This window comes from Ostrinia furnacalis, unplaced genomic scaffold (assembly GCF_004193835.3).
Source record: "Ostrinia furnacalis isolate ACB-3 unplaced genomic scaffold, ASM419383v2 OfSCF1132, whole genome shotgun sequence".
NCBI classification, from domain to species: domain Eukaryota; kingdom Metazoa; phylum Arthropoda; class Insecta; order Lepidoptera; family Crambidae; genus Ostrinia; species Ostrinia furnacalis.
In genome coordinates this window covers 1,455,807-1,471,742 of record NW_021131371.1, presented here as the reverse complement: position 1 = coordinate 1,471,742, position 15,936 = coordinate 1,455,807, and the positions used below count along the sequence as shown (strand labels likewise).

The following is a 15,936-nucleotide window of genomic DNA, read 5'->3' as shown; positions in this document are numbered from 1 at the left end:
TTTCGAAAGATATCAATTTTAAAGCGACAAGACCGCATACATTATGCCGTATCTTTTTAATTTTAGTGTCTTGACGATACGATTATTACGATTATACATGAATATTGTTTAAGGCGATATTCAAAATGAATTACTCAATGCCGTAAACTAAAATTAAAAATTAAATTTATAGGTTGACTTGAAGTGTCAAGTTTGACAGTTCTTTCAGTCCATTTCGCTCCCAGTGGCATTACACGCGTAAGTTTCAATATTTAAAAAATCGTGAAATTTAACAATAATCTCTCAATAAATTTTTGGTTTTCAAAGTAAAATGTGTAATACCCAAGACACGGTGGCGTAAAAAGTGTATATTTGTGATTTCAGTGATTCTGAGACTTGTGTTTCACCGGCTGGTTTGTTGTTTCAGGTTTAGTCGTAACTCAAATAAACGCAACGATGTCGGGAGGTTTAGACATATTGGCCCTCAATGAGGAGGATGTCACCAAGATGTTGGCTGCCACGACCCACCTTGGGTCTGAAAATGTCAACTTCCAGGTACGTGTTCATATGAAAACATAACCTCAAAAATCGAAAACTTTACCTGTTTGCTAAGTTTACTTTAACCTAAATAAAAACATGATGAGACAAGAATCCGTTCCATTTTCGTCTGATAATAATGACGATCGCATTCTCCCAACTGATACAATTCCAAAATCTCGGATCATGCTCCTGTTTATTACGTTTTCTAACCACTGCATTTACTCTAGATGGAGACCTACGTGTACAAGCGCCGCGCAGACGGCACCCACGTGATCAACCTCCGCCGTACGTGGGAGAAGCTGGTGCTTGCTGCCCGCGCCGTGGTCGCTATTGAGAACCCAGCTGACGTGTTCGTCATTTCGTCTCGTCCATTCGGACAGCGTGCCGTCCTCAAATTCGCGGCTCACACCGGCGCCACACCTATTGCTGGACGCTTCACCCCTGGTGCTTTCACTAACCAGGTAAATAAAGATTTAATTCATACTTATAGCTAAAGTGATGTAAACATCATGTAAAATTCGCTCACAATGTTGTTTAGTTCCTAGTAACTGCACAGGCTAGAAATAGTTATTGAGAGGGAGGTTTATTTTGGTTCGTCAGATTATACAGATAGAATACAGGAGATGAATTAGTAGCTGTACTTAGTACTTAGAACCTAATTGCCAATAGTCAAAGTGAAAGTTATTTAGTGTTTTGTAAATTGTGAGTAAAGAGTAAACTCGACAAAATTTATTTAAATGATGACAAACATAACTAAGATTCCTGATCTGTTGGACTTTTTCATCATAAAGGGCTTTTCCGACAACTATCTAGACATTGAAAGCTGCTGGGACACAACCTCTGATCACTCGCCTATAATATGCACCCTGAGCAGAACAATAATATACAGAGAAACACAGACAAGACTTTATAACCACAGAACCGATTGGGTGCTATTTGCCGATTATTTGGAGGCGGAAACAGAATTGAAAATAAAATTAAAAACTGAAGCTGACATAGATGATGCAACATTCTATATAACCAACCTAATACAGGAAGTTGCATGGCGATGTACACCACAATTGAAAACCATAAGTAAAACTACTAACATACCTCTGCAAATACGAGAAAAACTTGTGGAGAAAAGAAGACTTAGAAGAGTCTGGCAGCTGAGCAGACATTCGTATGATAGAAGACTCTATGAAAAAGCAGCTAAAGAACTGAGGGAAATGATAACAGAGAATGAGAACTATACATTTGAACAGAAACTGTCATCTTTATCTGCTAAAAGGTGTGATGATTACTCTTTATGGAAATTCACAAAGCAGTTCAAGAGACCACAACAATCAGTACCACCATTGAGAGCTCAGTCGGGAGCTTGGGCCAAAACTCCTAAAGAGAAAGCCGAGATCTTTGCTCAACATTTAAGTCAAGTGNTACCATGCAATACAGATGTAGTAACAGCGACATATGCAGATGACACCGCATGTCTTGCAAGTCATAAAGATCCGGCTTTGGCATCAGAAAAACTACAAAATCACCTGTATGAAATTGACGAATGGCTGGAAAAGTGGAGAATAAAGCCAAATGTTACTAAATCTCTACAAATAACGTTCACACTCCGCAAAGGAGACTGCCCAGCTGTAACGTTACGGGGGCAACAACTGCCTACAGAAAATTGTGTAAGATACCTGGGACTCCATCTAGACCGGAGGTTAACCTGGGCAACCCATATAAAAACAAAGAGAAAAGAAGCAGATTTACAATTTAAGAAGTTCTACTGGCTGATTGGGAGACAATCATCCCTCAGTTTAAACAACAAAATGCTGGTCTATAAATGCATAATAAAGCCTATATGGACTTATGGGATTCAACTCTGGGGATCTGCCAGTAATTCCAACCTTGAAATCCTCCAAAGGTTTCAGAATAAAACACTGAGGGCAATCTCAAATTCACCATGGTTCGCTAGAAATGTAGAGATACACGAGTACTTGGAGATGCCGACAGTCAGGGAGGAGGTGAGCAAATACTGTACCAAATATAAGGAAAGGCTAAAACATCACACAAACCAACTTGCTAGAGAAATTGTGGAACAAACCCACAAGACCACCACAAGACTGAAAAGATGGCAAATATTACAGTTGGACCAAAGATGCTAGTGGCTTGGACTGAATATTGGAAGGCTGGACTAGATTGCTACGTGAATTAGTAAAAACCGAGGGAGAGAATTTACTGGAATACCCCTCCTCATGAACACAAACAAAAAAGCAAGACAAAACATCTGATTATGACCTAAGTCGATTGCAGATAAAAAAAGGGGAAAAAAAAAAAAAAAAAAAAAAAAAACATAACTAAGGAACCACTGACTGCAATTTATTGCAGCATGATTAAAGTTTTGTCTGATTAACTATTTATCAACTTACTATGTACTTTTGTTTAAAAATTGTGTTGAACACTAGTAATTTCATTCAACAGATCCAAGCTGCGTTCCGTGAGCCCCGTCTTCTGATCGTGCTGGACCCCGCCCAGGACCACCAGCCCATCACTGAGGCATCCTACGTCAACATTCCTGTGATTGCTTTCTGCAACACTGACTCGCCCCTCAGATTTGTTGACATCGCCATCCCATGCAACACCAAGGTATGTTGATATTTTTTTATTGTAATTATGTATTATTAAATTTAAAACTATATATACATAGGCCTTGACATAGCAAAAAACCTTAGACTCACTTAAAAATGCCACATGGCATTAATTAAAGTTTCATGTTTATTTCATTATTGTGCACTGAAGATTAATTTCTACATTCTGCAAATAAAAATAATTTTCATTTTCCTTTTTGTAGTCATGTCTAGTAAAATTTTCATATTGAAAATGTTTAATAAAATTTAATCTATAAAAAAATCCCATAAATATGCAGACATGCAATGCTTGCTTACTTTAATGCAAGCCAAGCTTGTCACATCATAAATTCACATTTTCTACTGGGCACTTCTCACAGATCTGTCACCCAGTTTTTTTTGTCACAAAATTGGTCTCTGGCACGTCACTAAATTATTCTAAAATATTTCCAGTCGTCCCACTCCATCGGTCTGATGTGGTGGCTGCTGGCCCGCGAGGTTCTGCGCCTGCGCGGAGTCCTGGCGCGCGACCAGCGCTGGGACGTGGTCGTGGACCTGTTCTTCTACCGCGACCCTGAGGAGAGCGAGAAGGAGGAACAGCAGGCTAAGGAACAGGTTTGTGCTGGTTTTATAGTCTTTGTAAGGCGGGCTGTCTTATACCCAGCGATGTATTCGCTGATGTGATGTTATATACCTTGCTATATCTTGAATGTTGTAAATGATAGTTCATTTCAAATTAAAACTTGTAAAAGAAACAAATCAAGAATATGATTGAATATTACGTTTTCTTTCACGCTTCCAAAGTTGCAACAAGTAAGTAACACATTATTTGAAGTTGATGCTAAAGTAGTTGTAATATTCTGCAAACCATACTATACCATAGTGCTGATGATTTCCATCTTCTGACAATTTGGTATTTATTCTACGGTTGAGTTGCATCCCTAATCAGCTGGAATGGGTACTATTTTTATTCGCACCATGCCAAGTTCCCATGATTTTGAATTTTTGAAATTGGCAGCTGTAATGCATACATGTCTTACGCCCGATTCCCATATTCAATCCTTGTCCAAATCCGGATTACAACTGTCAAATTGAATTCAGTTTTAGATTATATTTCCAAAATTTTCGATGCATTTACACTTTAATATTGTTTAAATAGTCTTATACACAATATAAAAATGTAAAAACATCAAAAACCGCAGTTATTTTGGCCAAAAACATATTAAAATTTGCCAGTTGACAATCCAAATCCGTATAATTTGGATTAGGATTGAATATAGAAATCCAGCATTAGTGCCAACACCTAGCTAGGGATATGCTAGGCAAAATTTTGTTGTTTAATTTCTCACTAGGGTGAAGTTTTCTCACAGTAGTGCACAGGTTTAGGTAGACTAAAAAGTATTGCTATTCTCTAACTCAAAATCGCCTATCCAGCAGCAGCAAAAATTATGCTCTCATCCCTAACTAAGTACAACTTTGCTCACAATGTCTTTAACTTCCAGGCCGTCGTGGCTGCCAAGCCCGAGGTGCCCGCGCCGGTGCACGAAGACTGGAACGAGACGGTGGAGCAGGTGACCTCGTGGGCTGAGGAAGGCGCGCCCGCCGCCGCCGCCGCCGCGCCTGCCTTCGGCGCGCAGCCCGCTCAAGAAGACTGGGCTACTCAGGTATGTTATAACTTTTGGGTGGGCTTCTTGGCGGGACTAAGCGTCATGTTAGCGGTTGTTTTATTTCCTAAAATTCGTGTTTGGGCGACTATTAATGTGTAACAATGGTGGATTATTAACCATTAAGTGTTCGTGAACGTGCATGAGTGTGGGCAAATGAAACAAAACAGTGCATCGTGATTCTTCGGGTTCTCTCAAGTAGTCCATATGAGGTCTCAGTAAAGCACTACAACATTACTGCGACTCAAAAGGTGGGAAGGGGTATCATCCTTCATTAAATCATTACTTGGTCTCATTTTGTAACTCGTCTCACTTTAAACTTGAAAATGGCACAAATCAAGTATACCTCGATGTGTATTGCCAACATCATCAAAAAAGAAGAAGAACTTTTGGGATATACATCCTGCTAGTTAGTCATTTATGACTCGACTTCAACAAGGTGGACAAAGGTAGCAGGAAGGTGCTGGATGCAAGCCACTACCAGCTGGTTAATCTGGGAATCATAGGAGAGGCCTATGTTCAGCAGTGGACGTCCTGTGGCTGAAATAATGATGATAATTCTACTAAACTCAAATGTAAGAAAGAATGCAGGATCTAGGATTAGCCCACAACTTAGCATTCAGCTTTTTTCAATTTAAAATCCAAATGATTTATCATTGAATGAATAACTTTATTAGCAATATTCTGTATATCATTGAATGTCTAATAATTTGGATCAATGTAGGTACATAGACAGTACAGAATAACATTCGATAACATTTTTTTTTACAAAATGGCACATTATTACGTCTGATGAAAATGATGCCACAGTGGTTAGTTTGGACAGTAAATACAAGACTAATATAAGAACCCCTTCTGAGACATTGATGTGGTGTCAACTAGGGTCCATATAGTCGTCTATCGGTCTCCAAACATTTTGTATTTTATCTAATTACCAGTTCAATTTCAAATTAAATGTTTCGAAATGCTAAAATGTTTATTATCTTCAGGTACAAGACGAGTGGGGAACCGCGGCCGCGCCCGCGCCCGCCGCCGCTCCCGCTGCGCCCACGCCATCGTGGGGAGGCTCCGCCCAAGACTGGACCCAGTCGTAAACATCGCGTTTACAGTTAATATACTTTAAAACCTATTACCGTGTTTCTTTTGAACACCCTGTGGCCTAATTCACGTATTTTGACAGTCTACAGCGAAATCTTCGCTGACGTTCAGGAAGTAGTCCCATTGAAAAACAGTTCTAAAGCCGTTTTCACAAGGGTCATTTTGATAGAACGATCGATCGAACGATTTGTTACGTGAATAATTACTGTACCAACCAGAACATCGCAGATCATTTCGCACTAATACATAAAGCTCTTTTTACTGGGGACACAATAATTATGTTGCATACTTTTCAAAATGGGACTAAAGTGCTTTTTGGTTTCGTAAGAATTAGAACATGCGTAGATCAAAACGAATGATAAAAAAATTTTTTTGGAACTAGTGCCTAGTGTGACAAAGTCGTGGAGCGATTCATTTGTCAAGTACCTACAAGTGTTAAGAGTAGGCGCACACCGTTGATTTTTCGTCGGCCGATAGTTTAGTCGGGCAGTTGATCAGTATGGGCAATGGGCATGTATGGGAGTGCGCACACTACGCCGATTCGATTTGGCCGATTCTTCATACAAATTAAATCGGGCACAACTATCGGCCAACTAAAAATCAACGGTGTGCGCCTACTCTTAGTGTGTATAAATTATACTCCTGGTTATCATCAGGTTCGTTTGTGGACTATGAGGCGACGAGATTCATTTGCAAGTTTACGATAATTTTTCTCAATCGGGGAGATAAGCATTGATTTTATTGTTTGATTGAAATTCGATTCAATCTTATCTCTAATAAACGGTGTGGTCCGCGCAAGTAACAATAATGATAGGGGGCGACGAAAACTGCATTCGTAATTATTTATTGCTGCTGATTTTACTAAAGGAGCACTTAGTTAAAAAATACAGACATTATTTTCTGTACAAATGGATTCTGTAAACACAAGTATAAGTCGGGTTCCCTTGATTAGACAGCACGCGGAAAATCAGACGCTTGAGTGGTTTGCCCCAGTTGCATCGGTAATACTGTTTAGCCGGACCCCTGTTTTGATATTCGCCATCCACTGCATTCACTAGCGTTCCATTTTCTAGGACACCCTGGAAGTTGACAAAATATTCTGTGTAACTTATCGTACAGTACAAAAGGACATACTAATAATAGGTTTTACAATCTTGTCTAAAATTAGCCTAAATGATGAGAATACATAGGTATTATTAATGCTATTTATAGATAACTACCGATAGTATAAATCGCTTGGGCGCACTTCTCGCAGTATCGGGTCGAATGTGTTCCACACTCATGTAGTTTACTTGTAGCGCTTGTGGTAACTCCATTACGATCTCTCCGTATGATCCACTGAAAATATTTTTGTAGACATGAGTGGAAAGTCGAAAGGTAAAAAGGTGAGCGTGTAAAATAATTATGGGTCGAAGATATTTTCGCTTAGACATAAGCATTATGCCGTGCCGTTATCGTCATAAGTGCAATATCTAAGCATTAAAATTGTTCAGCTACAATTTGCCAAGCAGATGGCGTGCAATATACATATAAATGGCTTAGCTTGGGATGGGAGCTAAGCGCACTTTAATTTTGGATGGAAAATGCATTGTCTACAGGCAGACTACGTGATCCACTATAGAGACAAGACTGAAAAAGGCAGTCCACGAATATCTACCTAAAAGGCCAACAATCCGAAGGTGTAGGATTCCTACGGGTTAACACTAGGTCCGGCGGCGGAGCGGCCTTCCATAGTGGCACCACCCCCCATAGAGCGACCTGGCTTCCGTACTCTTCTGTATTACTGCCTTTGCTCACTGATACGCCTTCTATGTATTTTCTATCCACTTCAGTCTTGTCTGAAATGTTGAAAAAGTACCTTTATACCGGTTGCAGACCAAGAGCTAAGCTAAGTTAGTTTCGCTTAGCTCGCATAGCTGACGCAGTTTCACATAGTCGTGTGTAGACTGAAAACTATGCCAATTCTATGGGAATCTGCGTCAGCTATGCGAGCTAAACGAAACTAACTTAGTTTAGCTCTTGGTCTGCAACCGGCATTATGTAGGTATGTTTAATAAGGCATAGTCTACCATGAAAGAAATGAGTTTACCACCTACTTAGGTATATGTAGGTACTTTCTTAAAGGTCTTATAAATATTGTGAAAATCTAGTGGTTCTTTCGGTAGCGCATTTTCTTACATAACTTTTCAATTCCTATCATTGGAAGTCCGAAAATATTTCTCATACAATTTGATACCATAATGATCATTCTTCATAAAAAATTTAAAACCTACATATTTAAAAACATAATCATTGATATTCATAATATCACTCATATATCAATCAATATCATCAATCAATCAATCATACACTTAGTTTTTACTAATATTTGTTTTCATATATTTTTCTATACTAATGATCGAAACTCATAATCATTCGAATAAATAACTATAATATTCATAAATGTGATGTATCCTAATATTTGTTTTCATAAATTTATTACTCATAAGTGTATTTATCCATATTATTGAAAATCATGATGTCTATATTCGTATTAAATCGTATTTTAACATTAAATTAATTTGAAATGGTCCAAAACAGGCAATATTTTGTGCCACAAAACTAACGTGACAGAAACGAATCGCTGCAAAACCGACTCCACGTAGTCTTGTCTGCCCTACCCCTAGAGTGTAATTTAAAAGCCGGAGGCGCGGAGGGAGGGCAGCCCTCGCCCGCTGTAACGAGCTGTAACTTGCTTCCGCAGCTTCGGCTTTTTGGATCGCCATCGGCGCCTTCGGCGCCTCGGCGACCAGCCTCAGCCGCTCCAGCTCACCCGGGCGCCTGAGCCTCGTTACGCAAGGGCGGAAGGGCTGCACATCCCGCAGCGCCGGAGACGAGGAGATACCAATGCATGCTGCATGCTCTGCATGCTTATCTACTCTATTAAATTATATATGATTTTTTTAAAGATACGAGTATGTCTGTTATAAGTAAATTATTCTGAACATCAACATTATGAGTTGAAGTATGTTCTTAGTAACAACATTATTAATTAAAACAATATGATCAATGAATGTTATGAAGAAAAAAGATCTGAAAATAAAAATTATGTATTTTAAATGGTTCTTGGTAGTAACAGTATTGATAAAAAAATAATGATTACTAACTGTTATGAGCTCCGATGGTAGTAATAAAAATGTATGAATAAAAAAAGTATGAAAAATAAAATTATGAAGAGAGATTATTATGAACACAAATCGGTAGTAAGACAAAGAATAGGATTTAGAATTTTATGTGAGCCAATATAGAACCGCTTCTTTCACTAAGTAGGTAATTCAATTCAGAAATGAAGAGCGAAATCTAAATTTAGATAAGTAGGTAAAGGGAAAGATGATATTACCGTAGTACTTAACCGACTTCGAACATGCTATTAGGGTTTTATTACAAATTCTTGTAATACGAAGTTTATGAGAAAATCAGCAGAAATACTGAAACCATACCTGTTCTTGTAATTTGTGTGCTAATTAACAAACTTCGGCTGACTCTTAGCTTGTGTCTGTAATAAAAAATAAAAAATATAATTAATTTATGCCATTTTCTCGTTTCACGTAAGAAAGAACCAAGTACATACCTAGGTACAAAAAGTCAATGCAAAGTTATAAAAATTCTCTAAGCAAGTAAGTAAGTAGGTACTCTGTCTAATTAAAAAAAAATCCTGTATTTCAGGGGCCACCTGGTGGCACCTTTAAACCCCCCTCTCCCCGCCGGCTCAAGGGCTAAGGGCGGGGACTTTTACTATGTTCACCTCCTAACTAGTCTAAATAAAGTCCTGAAGTCAGAAATTGTGTTCTACAGTTTTCCATCTATAATGCTTTATTGACTGGACTATTATTTACACACGACCATATAAAATTATTAATTTGATTAGGTTGGAGATAGGTAGACAGATTCAGCCTTTTTAGCCTTCCATTATTTTATGGCTCTCTTTTAACATGTTTTGCCAAAAAACAATTGGCCACGCCATCCATTGCGTTTTGGGAGTAGGAAATTTTTCATCCTGTGTATTCTAAATCCCAACAAACACTGCAGAAGCACGCTTTGCTTAGAGACGCATAGGTTTGTATTGGCTGCCAAAACAATGGCAGGATACCAGTCCAGCCAATTTTAAGTTTGATACCTAGTTTCTTTATGTATTTTGAGATAATGTAAGTAGTTAAGGTAAACGACTGACAATAGAAGGAATGATTCTCTTAGGTTAGGTACTTGAAATAATTAATAGACCATATTCCAAAACGATGTTTACTTAAGTATCTACTTAGGAAAATATTGCAATTCAGTCGGGCTTTAATATTTTGATTATGATTTTTATGGATGAGGAGTAGGTAGGTACCGAAATCCTATAAGAGTGAAAATGCAGACTAAACTAGCCTTAAACTTAACATAAAATGTCACTCGAGAGGAAATCAATCTTACTAAAAATAAATTCACGCCAAGGTAAAAAAGATATTGGTTCATTCATATGCTTGGTTTGATTCGAGTTTTGAGCTTACGGGACAAGTTTACGCGAACTAAATGCTTTGGTAATACTTAAGTACCTACCCTTTTTGCATTCACTCACCTTAATGCTTGTTGCATTTTTGAAACCTCCTCGAGTAAAAACCTCATTCTGTTACAGCATTCTTCTGATATTTCAGTCTGCTTCGATACACCCCCTGTATAAAAATATGGAGGATCTATGTAAGTACTTATGTAATGAGTATTAGATAGTCACGTACTGAATATGTACATAATTCATTTAATGTGATTACTTCAGCATACTTACATAGAGAAACTAATTTGTCTCCTTGTATGACTTTCGTGAGGCGGTTAAGCTTCGGAATATTAGTCATCCAAATAGATCCTGAAAATAATTGGGTAGTTAGTACAAAATTAATCTTCAAAATCTCTAACAAAGCACAATATTTCATTTATTCCATCTTTTTCCAGCAAAATATAGAAACAATAATTGTTATGCCCGTTTTCACCATCAATCCCTAATTTTTAAGTGACTCCCTATGAAAACAAAAATCCTGTTAAGTAACCAAACGGGTTGGTGAAAACGGCATAAGTTACTCAAAAACGTGGAATATCCAACTAAGTAGTCATTCAGTTCATAAGATCGCTTGGAACATAAAGGGGTGATTCCATACTTTTGCTCGTAAGTATAGTAAAGGGAAATCCCAGACAAAACCATATCACGTGAAAGTAGTTTAAAAAAGAATCCGTGCACTAACCCATCAGAGCCAGGGCTATAATTAGAAACGCGAACAATATCGCAGCATTTTTCCCGTTCGTGCGCTTCGTTTTTTGTTTGCAATTACAATGCGACCTTTTCCTTTTGCTGATGACTCTTTGTGCGTCGGCGTGGAGATACTGCCAAATGTTCTCTCTCACAGGATACGAGGATCGTATTTCCCACGCGGGAACTTTCTTCGCTCTCCTTTCGCTAACTTTACCTGTGGACAGCATCCGATATCTGAGCTGTAATTCGGTTACAAGACCTCTTGATTAATGCCTCAACTTCGGCAACCTAGTTTTCGGAATGATCGGTCTACGTATAAATAAAGTATCTGGACTCCGACTGTTTGTTTATCTTTTTGTGGTAAGAAGTAACAAACTTTGTGGGTCACTTAGTTAATAGAAAACAGTGATTCAGCTAGACTGGATGCTGGGTGACTTCCTAAGTAGGATAGATTTATTTAAAAGTGCAAAATAGCCTACTTCAAAAGACTTCTTATTACTTTATTTAGTTTATGTACCTACCTAATGTTTAGTAATAAGAGAACTTGACAACGTATGCAAAATTTTTGATACAACTTAATATGTTAGATACATTAAAAAGATGTGTTTACGTGAAAACGATTTGATTGAAATTTCGACGCTCATTTTGCTGCCTTTTTGCAATTTTTTGCGACATACAGCCATGTCAGATTAGCCGCGTCCTAATGGATGAATCGATTAAGATAAAATAACCAATGTCAGCTCACTTTTTTATGAGATAAAATGATTTTCACAACAGCTATCTCAGTCGGGGATAAATATATTGTATCAGTATGAAATAGGATTATTTGTCGACAGTAACAAGTAACAAAGTGGTTGATAAAGGTCTAGCTTTTTGCGACAAAAGCGAGACCTATTTAACCGTCAGCTAAAATCGGACGAAATTGAATGCGTTAACCAGAGCGCGCACGATTGATTTTGTAATCGATTCTATCCTGATTTAGCGGGCTGTATGCTCTGTTTGCCCTTGCTAGTGTAGTGAAAAGGCTATCGATAGAAATTAAGTTTATTGAAATAGGAAATTCGTCTTTACAAGGGCCTTTACGTGCCCGACTCTACAAGGTCCTATAGAGGGACTCTACAAGGCTCTACAGTAGGACTTAATAATAAAATTACATGTTTTAAAATATGAGATTTCAGTGCTTCATTTTAGCCTCCATTTTGGCCAATTAAGCCTTCCTGGGATGAGAAACATCTAAACTTAGAGTAATAATATTTTTGTTTTAAATATCGGTAATGTTCGCAACACTAGAAACTTAGAGGTTTCTGTGTCACTTCTATGACCCGTTCTCAGATTTGTTCTGTATTCTAAGGATCCGTTAATGAATTCAGTTATTGAAGCCGTAAAGATAAACAATGAAGTTGGAGTATTTTCTACAGAAACGATTTTATTGAAGAAACTTTCGTCTAGAACTAATTCAAATCTTCGAATAAACGTATTTAAATTGACACCTACATGAATATATTAATAACTAGCTTTCGCCCGCGTGGAATTTTGTCTGTCACAGAAAAACTTTATCGCGGCATTCCTGTTTAAAAAACCGGGATAAAAACTATCCTATTTCCTTTCCGGGGACTCAATACACACAGATAGTGTGCCAAATTTCATCAAAATCGGTTCAGTGGTTTAGGCGTGAAAGCGAGACAGACAGACAGACTTACTTTCGCATTTATAATATTAGTATAGACTAGTATAGATATCTCCTAAACAAACCATCATCCCTGAAGATAACAAGGGATGATAAATGATGAAGTTTCATTTCATTTTTCACCATTGTTTTCATTCGATCACCGTCATAATTCACTAGTATGTAAAATCTCAAAATGTAAACTCATTCGAAAATCAGCAACAACGCACATTTTCCTTTCTGTGTCATTGACTTTAAATTGAAATTGCAAAAATAACGCTCTCATCAACCAGTTATTTTTGTTTAGTTAGGTAAAAGATTTCGCTGTATCAACAGAGGTACTTGTTAGTGTCAAAAGTTTCTGTGTGAAACTTGTTGCAAGACCTAATTTAATATTACAAGGTTTAGATTAAGTTGTGGATGCTTACCTATGCTAAAATGTTTATTTTATTTGAATAGATAGATAACAATAGTGTCTGGACAAACCTCAAGAGGATTTATGATACTATTTTAATCAAAAATTTTACATTTAGTTATGGTAGTAGTGTCGATGGGAATGAAGATGTAAGTTACCCACGACACTACCGGTTTGGTAGTGTAGAAGGGAAAAAATATTCCCCACGACACTATTGGTAGTGTGGTTTGGTAGTGCTTTGGGTCAGAAGGGAATATATGTAATAAATAAATAAACACACAAACATCAAGATCAACATGATAACGGTACATAAGTAAAAGTTTATTAGTTTTCAATTTGATCGAGTTCATTTAAGGTTGTTATAGTTGTGACTTTGAAGTGACTTTTATGTAAATAAGGTATTAAATTACTCAGAGGATCTGAGTTCAATTCCCAGGTCACATTATAGCGTAAAAACCACTTTGTGTTTGTTCACAATTTGGTTTTAGTACAGTCGACTGCACATACTATATTTTTTCAAGTTATTATAATTTAGTTTGAGAGAGTAGTGACTCTAATTGCTAAGAAATTTTAATTACTATATTTTCTGTTGGAAAATAGCACCTACTCGTATTTACTACTTACGATTCTGTGTCTTTACCTTCATGTGCTGTCGTCTATAATTATGTAGGTATGTACACCTTGCAGGTTTAGATCAACTCGATCGCCGAAAAGGAGGCGTTATGGCGGCTTATAAAGTTCGAGACTAGGGACTGTAGTTGATAAAGCCTCATCATCATCATCATTTCAGCCTTAGTACGTCCACTGCTGAACATAGGCCTCAGGAAAAGCCTTAATGATAACTATATTAATTACAATGAGTGTACATTTCCTTGTCATACTTTCAGCAATTCTCAGCAGCGTCAAGGCTTAGATAAAGTCAACAGAGCGGACTTTATGTCGACAGCCAAAACGTTAACACAATTTTTCCGATTCCAACTCGCAACTCATGCAAAAACAACTAAACAACGTTCATAAATTTGAAATTGTACTACACCCGTCGGGGGAACTATTACGTAATAGGATTGCAATTGGGCGTGAAATATCTTTGTCGTTTTTAGAGTCGACAGCACTGATTCAAAATTATCACCTATAACAACTGCTTAAAAATGCCAGTGCTAATCTTAAAGTGCTGTCAACTGCTGTAATTAATTAACAATATTTTAAGTAACTTTAGCATAGAGTCAACCAAACTGTAAGTAAGCGTTAGCTAATATAAATGAACAATAAGTAAGTTCGTTTCATTCAACCAAATTCTGTCTTCTGCTGGTCTCGTCCCACGGATTTTCACAACATAATAGGTAGGTAGGTACTTAAGGTACACTATTAAGTAAAGTCTAGTATAAACGGGTCTAACATAGGGTCCCTTTTGACCCCGCCGGGATTTTATGTTGATTGATTCGCGAACCACTGGACTAGGCTAGCTAGATTTTTGATAGCAACTGTGGCAACTGTCTCAACCCTGCAACATGCCATCCCTTTACTTAATATTCCTGGGCTAGCACCCCGGTGGAAGCGCTCGTGAAATATTCTTATCCAGTGTTTATTTAATGAACTCCAAACAAGCCGGTCTGTCGCGAGCTGACCGCGCTGCAGGCTGCAAGTCGCAAATAACCTGCATTTCAGCTTCCTACCTTAGTATTTGAGGTATCTAGGTAGATAAAGGAGAGGGTTGACGGGCTTTAGGCATGATTAGTGCAATGGCGGCCAGATCTATTGGAATAAAAGTACTATATGGCGGATTTACACTGCGCGGAAATTAGCAGAGTCAAGTCTTGACTTGACTTGGCTAATTTCCGCGCAGTGTAAAACCGCCAATAGATTTAAAAGAGGTTTTAATACTGGTGAAGACGTTAGCAACGTAAATACAGTGTTTATTAATATTTATAATGATATAATTTATTCATTACCTACTCATTATTTAATTAAAGTACTAGGTACTAGTCAGCTGAAGACTTTTAAACAATGGAAAACAAAAAACAGGACGTATCTAATATCTATGTATATTTAAACTTGTAAATCTACTAGTAAATTTACGTGAAAAATCACAAATTAGTTTTGGATTACATAAATTACCGCTAATGGTTGTATCACTTATACAAATATATTCTTTCCATCCCTATCTTTTTGAAGTACATAGTATTTCAGTTTATATGATTGAGTATAAATAAATAGTATACAGAAGCAACCACTTTCCAATAACGTACGTAAATACAAAGTAAGTGAATAATTGTCAATACATAGAGTAACGTATCCCAGTTATTAACATGAGGTAGACTTAACTATGTAGTCCTCGTCTCTAACTCTAAATTGGTAGTACGTAACGTTAATAGGACTGCGGCTGTTCCATTATCCGACAATGTAACTAACCTGATGAACACCACGGCGGAATAACATTGTTTTGCGATATATCACTGCTATTAGTGCTTTCGCAAGCCTTCCTGTATGCACTTCGGGTTATCATAACCATTTAGGAGTATTTATAACGTAAAATTATCAATAATAATATTTCTAAGAAGTTATAACACTTAGCCAACTTGATTAAAAATATTTACATGCATATTTTATAATCTGTGCGTTTTCTTTGGCGCCATTTTGATTAAGAAAGTTTTTTGTATTTCGCGCCAAGGAATTCACGATTATACAGTTACGTAATTATTTTTTATACTTTTTAA

General features: G+C 37.3%; 2 protein-coding genes across 2 annotated transcripts; one reads left to right on the top strand and one right to left on the bottom strand.

The window, feature by feature from the left end:
- Nucleotides 1-129: 129 nt before the first annotated feature.
- sta (stubarista 40S ribosomal protein SA) lies at nt 130-5,912 on the top strand. The gene is made up of 7 exons (XM_028302563.1): nt 130-237; nt 407-534; nt 747-980; nt 2,974-3,138; nt 3,573-3,734; nt 4,622-4,783; nt 5,773-5,912. The coding sequence occupies exons 2-7, from the start codon at nt 436-438 to the stop codon at nt 5,875-5,877; spliced, it is 927 nt and encodes a 308-aa protein (XP_028158364.1). The 5' UTR covers nt 130-237; nt 407-435; the 3' UTR covers nt 5,878-5,912.
- An 819-nt stretch (nt 5,913-6,731) lies between these two features.
- spag4 (sperm-associated antigen 4) lies at nt 6,732-15,731 on the bottom strand. Its single transcript, XM_028302554.1, has 8 exons — nt 15,632-15,731; nt 11,134-11,355; nt 10,683-10,760; nt 10,479-10,572; nt 9,361-9,416; nt 7,539-7,719; nt 7,102-7,219; nt 6,732-6,960 (listed from the first exon to the last, which is right to left on the bottom strand). The coding sequence occupies exons 1-8, from the start codon at nt 15,729-15,731 to the stop codon at nt 6,775-6,777; spliced, it is 1,035 nt and encodes a 344-aa protein (XP_028158355.1). The 3' UTR covers nt 6,732-6,774.
- Nucleotides 15,732-15,936: the final 205 nt, after the last annotated feature.

Excerpts from the sequence above, each read along its gene's own strand:
- spag4 (XM_028302554.1), bottom strand. The coding sequence starts at position 15,731 with ATGGTTATGATAACCCGAAGTGCATACAGGAAGGCTTGCGAAAGCACT. Across the intron at positions 10,761-11,133 it reads TATAGCCCTGGCTCTGATGG|GATCTATTTGGATGACTAAT; the intron begins GTTAGTGCACGG and ends AATTATTTTCAG. Across the intron at positions 10,573-10,682 it reads AGACAAATTAGTTTCTCTAT|GGGGTGTATCGAAGCAGACT; the intron begins GTAAGTATGCTG and ends ATTTTTATACAG.
- sta (XM_028302563.1), top strand. The coding sequence starts at position 436 with ATGTCGGGAGGTTTAGACATATTGGCCCTCAATGAGGAGGATGTCACC. Across the intron at positions 981-2,973 it reads CTGGTGCTTTCACTAACCAG|ATCCAAGCTGCGTTCCGTGA; the intron begins GTAAATAAAGAT and ends TTCATTCAACAG. Across the intron at positions 3,735-4,621 it reads AACAGCAGGCTAAGGAACAG|GCCGTCGTGGCTGCCAAGCC; the intron begins GTTTGTGCTGGT and ends TTTAACTTCCAG.